Source organism: Heliconius melpomene, chromosome 1 (assembly GCF_056956725.1).
Source record: "Heliconius melpomene rosina isolate 202511_hmr_F chromosome 1, ASM5695672v1, whole genome shotgun sequence".
Taxonomy (NCBI): Eukaryota; Metazoa; Arthropoda; class Insecta; order Lepidoptera; family Nymphalidae; genus Heliconius; species Heliconius melpomene.
In genome coordinates this window covers 9,381,937-9,396,014 of record NC_140389.1, presented here as the reverse complement: position 1 = coordinate 9,396,014, position 14,078 = coordinate 9,381,937, and the positions used below count along the sequence as shown (strand labels likewise).

The 14,078-nt window shown below is 31.2% G+C and overlaps 3 protein-coding genes across 5 annotated transcripts; 2 read left to right on the top strand and 1 right to left on the bottom strand.

Annotated features, from left to right (window-relative positions):
- The first annotated feature begins 466 nt into the window (after positions 1 to 466).
- On the top strand, positions 467 to 5,662 carry Fam92 (CBY1 interacting BAR domain containing protein Fam92). 2 transcript variants are annotated; one of them, XM_085198478.1, is made up of 8 exons: positions 467 to 719; positions 1,025 to 1,184; positions 1,897 to 2,046; positions 2,208 to 2,432; positions 4,286 to 4,324; positions 4,732 to 4,854; positions 5,304 to 5,414; positions 5,518 to 5,662. In XM_085198478.1, the coding sequence occupies exons 1-8, from the start codon at positions 583 to 585 to the stop codon at positions 5,569 to 5,571; spliced, it is 999 nt and encodes a 332-aa protein (XP_085054604.1). In that variant the 5' UTR covers positions 467 to 582; the 3' UTR covers positions 5,572 to 5,662. The 2 variants fall into 2 exon arrangements, with proteins under 2 accessions (XP_085054604.1, XP_085054676.1); XM_085198550.1 differs by lacking the exon at positions 4,286 to 4,324 and having other exon boundaries at positions 471 to 719.
- An 849-nt stretch (positions 5,663 to 6,511) lies between these two features.
- On the bottom strand, positions 6,512 to 8,221 carry LOC146541282 (uncharacterized). Of its 2 annotated transcripts, XM_085198625.1 has the most exons (3): positions 8,065 to 8,221; positions 7,771 to 7,936; positions 6,512 to 7,690 (listed from the first exon to the last, which is right to left on the bottom strand). In XM_085198625.1, exons 2-3 carry the CDS (start codon positions 7,867 to 7,869, stop codon positions 7,538 to 7,540), a joined length of 252 nt encoding a protein of 83 aa, XP_085054751.1. In that variant the 5' UTR covers positions 7,870 to 7,936; positions 8,065 to 8,221; the 3' UTR covers positions 6,512 to 7,537. The 2 variants fall into 2 exon arrangements, with proteins under 2 accessions (XP_085054751.1, XP_085054839.1); XM_085198713.1 differs by lacking the exon at positions 8,065 to 8,221 and having other exon boundaries at positions 7,771 to 8,058.
- A 511-nt stretch (positions 8,222 to 8,732) lies between these two features.
- On the top strand, positions 8,733 to 13,204 carry Cdc23 (cell division cycle protein 23). The gene is made up of 7 exons (XM_085197447.1): positions 8,733 to 9,303; positions 9,582 to 9,930; positions 10,005 to 10,184; positions 10,704 to 10,868; positions 11,140 to 11,386; positions 12,115 to 12,301; positions 12,957 to 13,204. The coding sequence occupies exons 1-7, from the start codon at positions 8,875 to 8,877 to the stop codon at positions 13,158 to 13,160; spliced, it is 1,761 nt and encodes a 586-aa protein (XP_085053573.1). The 5' UTR covers positions 8,733 to 8,874; the 3' UTR covers positions 13,161 to 13,204.
- Positions 13,205 to 14,078: the final 874 nt, after the last annotated feature.

The window sequence follows — 14,078 nt, the reverse complement described above, 5'->3', positions numbered from 1 at the left end:
TTAGAAGAAACAGGGTATCTGTTTCATAATAAAAATATACCAAAATAGTAAAATTTAAGTATTTACAGAATATGGAGCATAGAGCCTACTTTAAAATACTTGCAATAAATATTTAGATACCTACCGGAACTACCGTTTGGTACAGTACTTATGGTACGGTATCTGTACGGTAAATCACATTAATCTTACATACCGTATTGTACGTTATTTAACCTGTCGTAGATATGCAATTTGACTTGTAGAAAAGCTATGAAAGCTACGCATATTTACAAAAAATTTAACTAGGCATAAAATTATATATTATATTAATATACATGTATTTATAGAATTATTATATTCTCTTATAGTTACTATATTGTAGTGTATATGTGCATATAAGAAATTATGATGTTCGTGTGTTAAACAATTATAATTTACATATACACACATTAAGCAATAATAATATGTTTTCTGTACGCTATGTTACCAGGGTAACAAAAACAAAAACAAAAACTAATAAAATTGTTGTAATTATTTATATACAAGTTTGCCGATTAAACGCATAGCTTGATTAACTACATAAATAATTTTACTTTAAGAAAAATGTTTAGAGGAGAAAATTCACATTCTTTAAGTTATGAACAACAAGCTAAATTTATTCAGGATCGTATTTCTAATGTTGAAAAGAACTTTGGTGAACTATGTGTTGGTTTCGGTGACTACACAAGAAAAACTGCCAGGTTTATATATTACTATTTTTTTGTTATTAAAAATCGTAGTAAAATTACTTAATCATCTGACGTCGACTTAAAATTAGAAAATTCTTTACTAAGTACACTGTAGTTGCAAATTCCAATTCTACAACCACAAAATAAATATTTTTATTTTCAGATTCAGAAAAAATACGTGACCTTGTTTGGTTTATGAAATTTAAAATTCCTATTTGGATTTCTGATTTCGATGACTATAGACATATATATATTAAGAAATATTTAAGCTGCAAGGTACCAAAAAAATTATAAAACCATAGTTTTTTTTGTTCCAGATTACGTGATATGGGAGATGAGCTTGCTAAAATTTTAAAAGAATATGCTAATAACGAAATTGTTAATAAATCATTAAGTGCAGGTCTCGATAATTTATCCATAACATTAATGGCAGTAGAAGAATATAGAAACTGTGCCGTGCAGCGTTTAGAGGCAAAGGTTAATTTAGCCATAATAATTTTGATGAAAAATATATAACAAAGTCAAGTCAAGTCAAACATCTTTACATACCTAGTTTAAAACAAAGTAGCTTTTTCAGCTCAGCTCAGCTATAAAATTATGTCAAAGAATTTTAATGCGCTTTTCACTAATAATAAAACAAAGTGAATATAGAGGAATGTTTATATGTACCTATTATACTATATGCATTTTAAATCAATATATAATTAATCAGTGACAATCAGGCATAAGCGTGTGACTGTGAACGCGACAGGTTGTGGGACTTGTGGGTTCAATTTCTCGAGGAAATTAAACTTTTCATATTTTCATTTCTTCGCTTCGCAAAGCGCAGCGTTGAGTTTCGCTACTCAGCGCGCAAAGTCTCCAGAGTTTTGGCACAACTCGGGAACAGAGTGTCTTAACATAATGTTCCCTCAGCTTATCCTACTGTGAAGTTAAAAAAAAAGACTTTCTTTTTTTTAGCTCACGCAGGTGAACCTAATTTTTTATTCATTTAATGGGGGTAGGCGGAAAGAAACTACTATAATAGTAAGACACTACGAATATTACGATCACTAGGTATCTATCATTCTTATTTATCTTTTTTTACACACAAAACCAGTTCATTGTGCTATCGACATAACGAAAGCTTTAAATTCATGAAAACCTTATTCTACTTGCACGCATTGGTACGATCGTGATATCATTTTAGGTTATAGGGGAGCTCTGCCAATATGAAACGATTTGTAAACACGCAAGGGAAGAAGTGAAACATACTATGAATGTAAGAGAAAAAGAGATGGCAAGAAAGAAGGTATTAGACAAAGCCAGGGAACGACAACCATTTAATAGACAGCAAGTTGTATGTTTGTGATTTTTATTTTCTCACACCCAAATTGTTAACAATGAATAGCTACCTTACTTTTTTTTATCTTCACGCTATGCCCACACTTAATATTGATTAATCTATTTTGGGTTAGAATTCCTGATTTGTAATATTTTTTTATATTTTCTTACACATAGACATATGCAGAATCGGAACTACTAAAAGCATCCGCAGAAATGTCTCGGACTGCCAAAGGATTGAGCGAACAAACTGAATTTTTTGAAAAGCGCAAATTGCAACAACTAAAAACACTTTTGTCCGATTTCGTAATGATTGAAATGACATTTCACGCAAAAGCTGTGGAACTTTTGACCGTTGCTTACCAACAAATTTCTGATATCAATGACAGAGCTGATTTAGACGTAAGTATCTACTTACATCTACGTTCAGGGTGCCCTGTAAAGAATGAATAATCCTAAAACACCTAATTATTGGACGCTTAAAAAATATTCCGGGATAGTTTCTAAGATACGATATTTACCAGAGTTTACAGTCATAAGAATACTTAGTTGTAGTGTTGATGGAAGAAGCTCTGGAAGACGTGCTAGTAAGTAGTGTTATGAGCCATTGTAATGTTTTGGCAGATATGAAATTTAGTGTTTGTTATATTGGAGATAAATACCGAATTTGAGACTTTACTTAAAAAATACGTCTGTTACTATTTAGGGCATATCTATTGGAGTGTAAGCTTATATATAACATTAAACTCTAGTCTCTCTAGTATAGGGGAATTGTGCTTAAGATGACATACTTTTTGTTTGAAGAGAAATATTTCAAATAAATAAAGTCATCTGAGAACAGCATATTGCGTATACTATTATATATTTCATAATCTACGAAATTATTTTACTTTCAGAACAATCATCTTTCAAACATCATAAAAATAAACAAAAATCGCACTTAGGTCGACCAGTATAAGACGACATATCTACAGGGTAAAATGACATACTTAGTATGTGGCATAAAAACGCCATCATTATTTGTCGAGCATAGTTCACAAATAAATAGTTTCTTCTTCGCTGGGGGGCTTTTAAACAGTATTAAGGCCAGATTCATACATGTTGCAAATTTTATGAGGTTGGATTCCGTTATCAGTCACTTCCTTTTCCAAAAAGGAAATAGGCTTCGTCACTTGCGGCTATTGAATGCCCTTGCTCTAGCAGCCTTATCCATGTCTTCTTGTGACCAATATATATTCGTTTGTAATTGCCAGGCATTTTGTAGGTAAAACAAAAAAATACATCGATTCTATTTATAAGGGTAAGATAGTATGCCATCTTATACTCACGTTTTGTATGTCATCTTACCCAATAGATATATGAATTTAATTTTAACCGCTGTGACAAAAGGTTATAGGTTAGGATGCGCTTTTAGCGTTAGTTGTGTCATATAATAATCCTATTTTACATTTATAATTAGTTCAAATAGAAAATCTTTATCTTACATGTCTTTTCACCATCAAGCAAAAGCGAAAGAAAAATTTGTTGCAATTGAAAATAACGAAAACATGAATTACTTGCCCATCTACATTCACTTTCCGCCATACTGAATCTAAGCACTAGCTGCATCTACAGACACTCTCTAAAACGTCACAAGATCGCACTTAGCGCTAATAGTTTCATCAATATTGGTAATGTGTCATCTTATCATAGTATGCCATCTTAAGCACAATTCCCCTATATGTTTTATCTATGATTAAACCTAACAACGAATAATTACAAATGAAACGATCGATATACCTAAGTATTTTGTTCATAGCTCTGGTATACCTAGATACAAAAACGTAACGCAAATGCGTTTGATTAAAATTCATTTGAAGAAAAGAATACGTATCCTAAAAACTACCACGAAAATATTTTTTTAAGCGTATAATTTGAATTAACTATATATCTACATATGAATTTATTAGATAGATAGATAGATAGATAAAATTCTTTATTGCATACATAAACAAACACATAACTAAATAGTAAAACAGAAGACATAGAGTAGCATGTAAAGGCGACCTTATCACTATTAGTGATCTCTTACAGGTAACCTTAACTAACATAAACTTACGATAGAGCAGGATATAACGCTAGTGCATAAGTAATAAAGAGCGATATGCATACAAATAGATAACATAATAATTTTTTGATATATTATACATAGACGATACTTATATTATATATACAAATTATAATTATTAATAAATAAATAATGGATTTTTTTCAAGCTTTTGGTAACAGGTCTTTCAGATCAAGAGGATGAGACGGTAAATACGATTTACATAATCATAGTGTTTACACTTTTGTCGATATACAATATACATATATTATAGTAGGTACATATATTATAAAGGACCAGCAAGTTGAGGCCACCGAGTGGCACACACGTGACGCAGTGGCACACACTTGCGACTGTACAGGTGTCGCTTGTGTGTTCGATTCCCACTCGGGAAAATTAATAATTATTTATTAATATTTTCACTTCTTTGCTCTGGTAAAAGCAAAGCGCGACGTTGAGGTTTGCCGCTCAACACGCAAGGCCTCGAAAATTCGACGGAAAATCGAGAACCGAGTGTTTTAACACTAGGTTCCCTCTACCTACCCTGCTATATGCACCTACTTACCAGTGTGAAGCTAAAAAATAAAGTAATTATATATTTTTTTGTGCTACCAGAATTTTAAAAGAAAGCTCAGATCTCCGGAAAAACAAATGAGCACGGGAATATCTGTGAGGTCGTCTTCTTTGGCGTCCCTTATGAACCAACAGTCATCGAATAGAGATGATGAAGACTCTGTGGTACCATTATTTTTTTTTATTACTTTTTTTCATTTTAAGATGGTTCATTCTCGTATTATGGTACAATTTTTTTCCATGACATACATTTAGATTTTTGTTTCATGTTCTCTTATTTTATCGTAATGGTTCCACGTATTTTATGAAATAGGAAAAAAATTGACATTGCGTACAACTTGGGCCGCTTCTACCATCAAGCCATAATATAATATGCTACCTTACCTATAAATATACTTATGTACAGTGCGGTCGATTAGACTTGGCCGCTCTGAAGTTACCTGTAGCCTGTAGCATTGTTAACTTGAGGACGCACTGGCTGCACAGACAAGCCTGTTTGTTTCAGAAAACATAACCTTAGAGCAGCCACGACTCGAAAATCGTACTGTACCTATATTAATAAGATAATATTTTTTTTATTACTCACCTATATTAATAATGTTATATGTATATAGAGTACGGGCAGAATGCGGTCTCCAGAAAAAAAAATAACTAACAAAGCAAAGTCGAGTTCGCTCGCAGCTCTAATGAATTATTCACCTCCTAAAAAAAACGATGAATCATCGGTACGTTTATATTTTTTTTTTTCATCAACAAATATCAATTATAAATATTCCTTCTCAAGACAATATTGTGAAATATTTTTATTGTAATGTTTTATATCTATAGGAATCTGAGGGCTCTGAAGACCAAAGTACATCTGAAGATACAGAATCTCGTTAAAATTTTTGACTTTATACACAGTGTATATGAATTCAATATTATAATTATAAAGAATTGTAAGATTTAAACAAGATTAAAAAACTATAAAAATTTACAGCTTTTTTTTTCTTTATGTAATATTCTCATTATAAATTATATTGTCATTTTCATTAAATATTGCACGCATACAATACTTGTATGCATGGTTCTTTTTATCTAAATAAATTTAGAATATTGAAATCTATATGTACAAAAACACGATACCATACAGTAACTTCTTACTTTTGCATCAACCACAAATCATATTATTTGAGGAGCGGTACTACATATGAATATAAATGATTCGGTTTTTGTTACAAATTAAATGTATCATCTTTATATACTTACAGCCGTCGTGGCGAAGGGGCACAAGCGGGTGACTGTAACGCGATGGTTGCGGGTTCGATCCCCACTCGAGTTCCGCCACTCAACACCTGATGCCTCCAGAATTCGGCGGAAAATGGGGAACAAAGTGTCTTAACACTATAACGAAGAAATGAACCTCTGCCTACCCTGCTGTGTACGGGATACAGCGTGAAGCTGATTTAATTTTAATTTAATTTTAATATATACAGCTAAGGTGTTTTAAAAGGTAGCATAACATGTATGTAATGTACCATCCATTCAACATTATGTTGATATTAAAAATAAAGTTTGTATTGTATTTAAAACAAACAAAGTATAAAAAAATATCTAAATTATAACTGTTTATTTTTATTGAAAATTATTTATATTTTTTTATGCAGTTTACAGGTTTATCAAATATTATAGTAGTTACTGTACAGTAATTACTATATGGTAAATGTAGTAACTGCCACAAACTGGCACCAATTATTGATTGATGTTTAATAGTTTCCCCTACTGTACCAGCATGTGCCACCTTGGGGTTAACCCAATAAGAATTAAATGAATATAAAGAAAATTCTAATACAAGGTACAATTTATTCATATAATAAACCAAAGTACAAATAACTTTATCTCACAATCCATGTAATATAACATCTTGTCCATTTTAGATAAAAATAATATTAACCATATAAATGAAAAAATGGAAATAAATATGTGCGATATTTATACAATCAATCACAATTTGATATAATCTTCAAAAAAATAAATTGGAAACTTAGTAAAAATTATTTGATATTTCTTTTTATTTTATATTGTGCAGTTTGTTACTTTTATTACACAAGAACAATACACAAGTTTTTAAATTATTATTTTTTTTTTATTTATGAGATGTAAATTTCATTTAATGAAAAATCAGGACCATATTACTGAATTTCTTAATTTTCCAATGACAAGTGAATACAAATCTTAAATTTAACAGCTTCAAAAATAATGTATGTGTGTGTTTATAGCAAGCATAATTTATAATATTGTGAACAATAAGTAAAACTTATTATTAATTATTTAGTGTTGTGTGCAAAAGACTATGAGGGCACAAAAAAATTGCAAGTGACATTATTAAAGTAGTAGTAAAACAAGTGTATAACCAACATTACATTTTCATTTACCTATTTCTATTAATATTGCTTATTTTAGTCTTATATTAAGTATGAAAATCTTGTCTTAATTACATGTAAGGCTAGTTCTGGTGTTTACAGTCATATAATTGACTATCATAAGTCATAATTTTGAATTTTATTATTGATTTATATACGATGATGAAAATTTATTTAGTTGTCACAATTTTTGTTACATTGTCACAATTTTTATTGTCACAATTCTAATGTTAATTATAAAATTATGATAGTTCTTACCTTTTGTGATTTTCAAACATGAAAATATTATTAAAACTCTGTGGGTCTTGTGTGTTAGTCTAACATTATTTATTGTATGATTAAATCAGGTATCTGATTTATCTAATAATTCTATTTCAGGCACAAAATTATTAAGTGTTGGCTATAAAATTAAGCAAAAGACAAACAACAAAATATAAAACCATTTTTTACTTTTCGTTTTCTACACCTGCTTGAGTCATAAGATCAGTAACATTTTTTTCTAGTTCATCAACTCTAGAGCCCATCTCATCTATTCTATTAATTATTTGATCCGACATACTTTGGAATTTGTCCTGCATATTTTGTAGTAAAGATTGTACCTGAAAATGAATATGAAATATAACAATTGGGCATACGTTAAGTAAATCAATATTAATACATTAATGTAGAGAAAACTTACATATTGTGTAACTTCTTGCATGTTCTTTGGATCATTAGATGGTGCACTATAATTACTTTCAACATCAGTTGTTACGGGTTCTGCATTTTGTTCAGCCATTACAATAAATATTTTTCTCTTTTGTCTTTTGAAATTATTTTAATTACAGAAAATAAAATTACAGCTTCTGCAAATAAATAATTTGTTTACTTTTCTAAAATTATCCTTAGTGCAATTGTACACCGTCGGATTTCTTCAAATTATAATATATAGTGGAATAATATAATTAACTATAGATTAATAAGCTTTAATTACTCGAATACACTTCAGCTAAGCAAGTTTTGGAAGTAACGAGCAGTCTACAGTGTTGTGTTACCAACTCCTCCACAGATACAATGACAATTGACACTGACAGATTCTTCAAACATTTTCGCCTTGTTCAATGATATTTGCTTACTAAAGTTACTACCACAGAACACATTTACTTACTACAAGGCTAAAGAGTGTTGATATAACGCAAAATTGTACAACCACAGCATATTTTAAAAGTAAAAATCGTACTGTATGTATACAAAAAGTACAATATAGTAAAATATGGTAACGTAGAAATATAATTTCAACCATGAAATTACCGTTGTTATTGAATAAGTTTCAATATTTAATGTGGATTTATTAATGTATTGCTAAAATATTATTACTACATTTGGCGCTCCGTTTTCTCTGATTTTCCCATTAGTAAAACAGCGTGAAGCTAAGTTAATATTTAATTTCAATTCTTTACATATGCTTATCATTATTCTACACTAATTGCGATTGTCCGTATAAACACATTTTTTGCAAATTCTACTGCCACTACAATAAACATACATTATAATGTCTAGCTATAAGCTTTACACGCTGCTTTTGAAAACGACAATTTTTTGGTTAAAAATAACAATTTTAGAAGAACTGCCAAACTAATTTCATGTGTCATATGTCATCTGGTCATAACTATAATGTTGACAGTTGACGGACGCGTCCAATATTAACATTTAAATCTGTTTTACTTTACCATTCTTTACAATACTTTAATATCTGTAACATAATGTTAATATTTTTTTTAAAATAGTACTATAAGTTTCAAAAATGCAGCCTCTACTTAATACTAAAGGTGATATACAAATTAATCTGGACCAAGTCAAATTAGATATTTTACATGGTATCAGAGAGTGTAACGATCGTGGACTTATTCAAAGTGCAAAATGGTTAGCAGAATTAAACTTTGCCTTAAAAGATCATAAAATAACTCAAAATGAAACGTCTAATCCTCCTGATGATGGAATAATAGCAGAAGAAAAAGAAGCATACACTTTAGCAAAAAGTTATTTTGATTGTCAGGAGTATGATAGAGCAGCACATTTTATTGAAAACTGCACAAGTGTAAAATGTATATTTTTACATAGATACTCTCAATATATGTCTAGTGAAAAAAAGAGATTAGATAATGCTACTGACACAGGAACTGAAAATATGGAATCAACCCAGGTTCTTTTGGATCTTTTATCGTTTTTTAAGGTATCATTATTTATTTAAATTTGCAGAATAATCAACTCGAAGAATGATCTACCCATACCTATAGTAATATGCTTGTTATTCGATTTTATTGTTTATGTTTATATGTTGTATTAGCTAACATGATAGAAATATATTTTGTAAAAAAATGTAGATGTTTACTTTCTAGAAATTTAATCCACTGTTTCTGAGTGTAGTTAATATGAGTCAAAGTTGAGAGAGAGTCAAGAGACAAATATGTTTTCATTCACAAAATTTCTAATATATGTAGAGATTTACAGGCAAATCGCAACACCCTCGATGGATATCTCTTATACTTAGAAGGAGTGGTTTTAAAAAAATTAGACTTAAGAAATCAAGCAGTGTCCGTGCTCCAAGCTGCAGTTGCTGCTGCTCCAACATTATGGGCAGCTTGGGTAGAACTTGGAGGGCTAGCTAATGAATATGAGGCATTAGACTCTCTTCAGCTACCAAAACATTGGATGATGTATTTTTTTGCTGCACATGCATTTGTTGAACTTAAATTGTCTGAACAAGCTCTTGATGCATACATGGTCCTTACTGCTGCAGGGTTTGAAAAGAGTACTTATATTACTGCCCAAATGGCCATTGCTCATCATGATAGAAGAGGTATACATTTTTTAATATATTTTATACTAATACAAAAATATAACTTATATTTCATAAAAAAAAATATGTTACAGATGTTGATTCGTCTTTATGCTTATTTAGAAACTTATATCAAAGTGACCCTTATCGATTAGATAACTGGGATGTGTACTCCCATCTCTTGTTTCTTAAAGAAAAAAGGATGGAACTAGCAAATTTGGCACAAAAGGCAGTTTCAATAGACAAATATAGAGTTGAAACATGTTGTGTTATAGGTAAGTTATGAAAGTAATCTTAAATTTATTTATATATTAAAATAAAAAAAAACAGTTTCATGCTGTATCCCAAACACACCAACAGCTGTAGTTACAGTCACACACTTGATCTGCTGTACCACTACTGGATACAAAATGGATTTAATATTGAAAATTAACAAGATTTCATTGTAATAAATAATAATAGCTTCATAAGGCTATTGTGATAGAGAGGGACAGCTTTTGACTATAATATGTGATGAAAATTGCTTTTATTTCCTTGCTCTGGTAAGATAAAAATTAGTGAATTATGAAAGTCACATGCATTAAGTGGAGTATCTTCAAAATCAGGCAGTAAGCAGAGTATCTTGATACACTAATCTTTCCCTACCCTATATGTAGGAAACAGTGCAAAGCTGAAAAAGACGAAATTTTTTCTTGTTAGCTAGAAGATACTCATCAAAAATTGATTTTAATTGAACTGTATTCTCAAATTTCTTATATTTTGATATTTCAATCAACATTGTCTTTCATGTTTAGGCAATTACTACAGTCTAAGAAGTGAACATCAAAAAGCTGTGTTATATTTCCAAAGGGCTTTATCCTTAGATCCTCAATACTTGTCAGCTTGGATTTTAATGGGACACGAATTTATTGAACTACAAAATGCCAATGCTGCCATACAGTGCTACAGACAAGCTATTGGTAATTTTATTAATTTTCTACCTGGCCAGGATGAACATAAACTAATCAAGACATTCCGTTTACTGCTTTCGAGTGGTAAATATTGATGGTGTAGTAAACATGTGTTTCGAGAGAAAGGAAATGAAAATAATTCATTGCCATAAGCAGGGAACAAACCCACAACCACCCCACTGACAGTTAGATGCTGTGCAGCTGCACCTTGATTGCTTCTATTTATTCATTGTTTAGATTTCATATCTCTGTTTATTTAATTTTCTTCCATTTATCCTAGATGTCAATCGAAATGATTATAGGGCATGGAATGGTCTTGGACAGGCATATGAAATATTAGGTCTCAATGGATATTGTATATACTATTATTCAAGAGCAGCACAACTAAAACCAGATGACTCGAGAATGTTAGTGTCACTCGGTGAAGCTTATGAAAAAATGGATAAAATCCCAAATGCACTAAAATGCTACTATAAAGCTCATAGTACAGGCGATATTGAAGGCATGGCGCTTTTTAAATTAGCAAAGTAAGTTTAACTACAAAGACTTAAAAATAATATTTAAAATTGTATTTCAATATATTATTTTACAGACTGCATACTTAAAACACATGTTAAAATTTTACTAACCTAGTTATAAGTTTATAACACTGAGGTCACGTTTTTAACTGCATAATTTTTACCTATCAGTCTCATACTCAAATTCTATTTATGCAGATAAATCAGAACCTATAAGATCCGATCATGCATTATTTTTACACAACAATATAAAAAGGCAAAAATATTAAAAAGACTATTTAAAAAGACTTTCAACTTGTAAGGTTTGACAAATTGAAACACTTTTCAAATTATATTATTCAGTTAATACATAATAAACCCCTATCAAATAAAAATAAAATTCAAAAATTAAACATATTCAAATATCGCACGATTTTAGTGGAAACCCTAGAAGCCATACTGCCGTGCTATGAAGTCACTTGGTCTTGTAAACAAATGCATTGTATTGGTAATAAGAAAAATCTATGGCCAAAAATATGGGGCCTTAAAAATTGACGTTTGAAAGACCATATGTTTTTATATCATGGCGGCTGTTTTATGCGACGTTGTATGTCATAGTAATCTGCTAATCAACAACTAATGCCCCGACAATCCATCTGAAAGTGAACGAAGAGTCTTAGAAACTTTGGAATATTAGGTTCCCCCTGCCTACCTGCTATGTGTAGAATACATTGTGAAGTAAAAAAAACAATTCACAGGCTGTATGAAAAGTCCAATATGCCGAACAGTGCGGCCGCTGCATACACAGCAGCGTGCCAGGAGCCAGCCAACGCGGGCAGTAACGAGCTGCCCGCCGCACTCCGCTACCTCGCCGACTACTACCTGCGCTTCTCATTGCTGGACCACGCGTCGCACTATGCGTACAAATGTTTGGAATATGAGAGTGTAAGAGTTTCTTTTATTATGTTGATAGATCTATTTTCAAATAAAAGAAATAGAAAATATACTGTATATTTTAAACATGCAATACAGTTCCTATGTCTTCGTATCAAATCTTTATTTTACTAAATAGAAATAAAAACTCTATTTATATTATAACATCTTTACTAAAATATTTTTTTTCAATTTTGGTCCCTGGTATAAAGTGCCCCGTTCTCTCCCTTCAAGACGACAGTAATGCGTATGTCCCGATCTCACTTTATCTCCCGGTAAGGTTACCGGGAGATAAAGTCTAGGTAGCAACTGTATGTTTATTAAAGCTTTTATGACAACAATATAAGTACACCAAATAAATTCATTTTTATCAATTTTGTTACGGATATAAGACACTTGGAACAAGAAGGACTGGCTGTTATAAACAATTTGGAAATGTTATTTACTTAAATTTTTCCGCTCTCCAACCTCTGCAGGCGTTCGCCCCTGGGCTCTAACGGGGGTTTGGCCTTGGAACCTTATGTATCTTATAGAAGGATGAGGTCGAACTTTTAGAGAACGGAGAAATGTACGACATTGCCACCCGCGATTGTCACAATCAGCGGGTTAGAATGTCCTTCTTTTCTCCCTGGATGCGTAACATACTATATTTATTTATTCTTTACAGACAAAAGAAGCTGGAAAGAACATATTAAAGATTATATCAGAGCAACGTCTCGCTGCTTCAGCTTCCCAACCAGCAACACCTCATCCCGATCTACCAGAATCCATTAACAATGTTTCAACAAGCTCAACGTCAATCAATCAAGTCCCAAAATGTCTCTTTCCGAGTCCATTTTTGTCAAGAAAAGATACAAAATACAAAATGTGACTTTATATAGATGTACTCTGTAAAATAAAATGCTCCTCTTTTTACGTCATCATTTTATTTCTTTACTACCTTTACACCTATTTTCACAAATAGCACAACATAATACTACATATCACATGTAAAATAATTTAAACAATGGACATAAAGTATTAAGTTTTTAGTAAAGTCAATAATTGCACACCTCGATAAGAATATGCGCGAATAGTGGGATTCAAACCTGCAATCTTAACGTGGGCAGATTGATTAGACGCCCATACACGTAACAAGTGTGCGTTATTTTATTATAATAAACATGTTTTATATTAACAATTGATATAAAATGTATGTATAACATGACCATTCTTTTTTTTTAAGTTTAACCGAGACGTCGATGAGTCGACGTCGTTTATTAGCAATTTTATTGTATTAATGGATAAAAGTAGCAATTGACTATTTCATGTACCATATTCCTATATGTAATACTAGAGCTTACTTTTGGTATTTTATGGTTTCATTTTCAGGATGGCTTACGTTTAAGCGAAAAACGGGACGTCTACGTATAACGTGCCTCTTTTTTAGGCCCAAAACGGAACATCCATTTTTCTACATTTTAATTTTTCACGTTTACTTTAGTTTTTTGTGTATCATGTTTTTTCATCAGCTTTTCGAGTGTGGCTAGCAGCGGAAATAAAAATGTATAGTGCTTTCATTTGTTCTCTGGGCATTATTGGGTAAATTATTATGGTTATTTTGGGTGTTTTTGGGACTCAGTTATTCTTTTGGCAATGATTTTTCGAAACTTGAATCGACTGACCAAGTTTATATGTCATTTCTAAAAACGGGACGGTCTCGTTCACAACACGTCTGGTCACGTTACTTATGTACCACTTTTTTTAAGTATATAGTTGTGGAACTAAAATTACTGATAAGGAATATAAA

Bases quoted from the DNA above. Each gene is read 5' to 3' on its own strand.
- Fam92 (XM_085198478.1), top strand. From the start codon at position 583: ATGTTTAGAGGAGAAAATTCACATTCTTTAAGTTATGAACAACAAGCT. The intron at 1,185-1,896 runs GTTAATTTAGCC...ATATCATTTTAG, and splicing joins TGCAGCGTTTAGAGGCAAAG to GTTATAGGGGAGCTCTGCCA. The intron at 4,855-5,303 runs GTACCATTATTT...ATATGTATATAG, and splicing joins GAGATGATGAAGACTCTGTG to AGTACGGGCAGAATGCGGTC.
- LOC146541282 (XM_085198625.1), bottom strand. From the start codon at position 7,869: ATGGCTGAACAAAATGCAGAACCCGTAACAACTGATGTTGAAAGTAAT. The intron at 7,691-7,770 runs GTAAGTTTTCTC...ATTCATTTTCAG, and splicing joins TGCAAGAAGTTACACAATAT to GTACAATCTTTACTACAAAA.
- Cdc23 (XM_085197447.1), top strand. From the start codon at position 8,875: ATGCAGCCTCTACTTAATACTAAAGGTGATATACAAATTAATCTGGAC. The intron at 9,304-9,581 runs GTATCATTATTT...AGAGATTTACAG, and splicing joins ATCTTTTATCGTTTTTTAAG to GCAAATCGCAACACCCTCGA. The intron at 12,302-12,956 runs GTAAGAGTTTCT...TATTCTTTACAG, and splicing joins AATGTTTGGAATATGAGAGT to ACAAAAGAAGCTGGAAAGAA.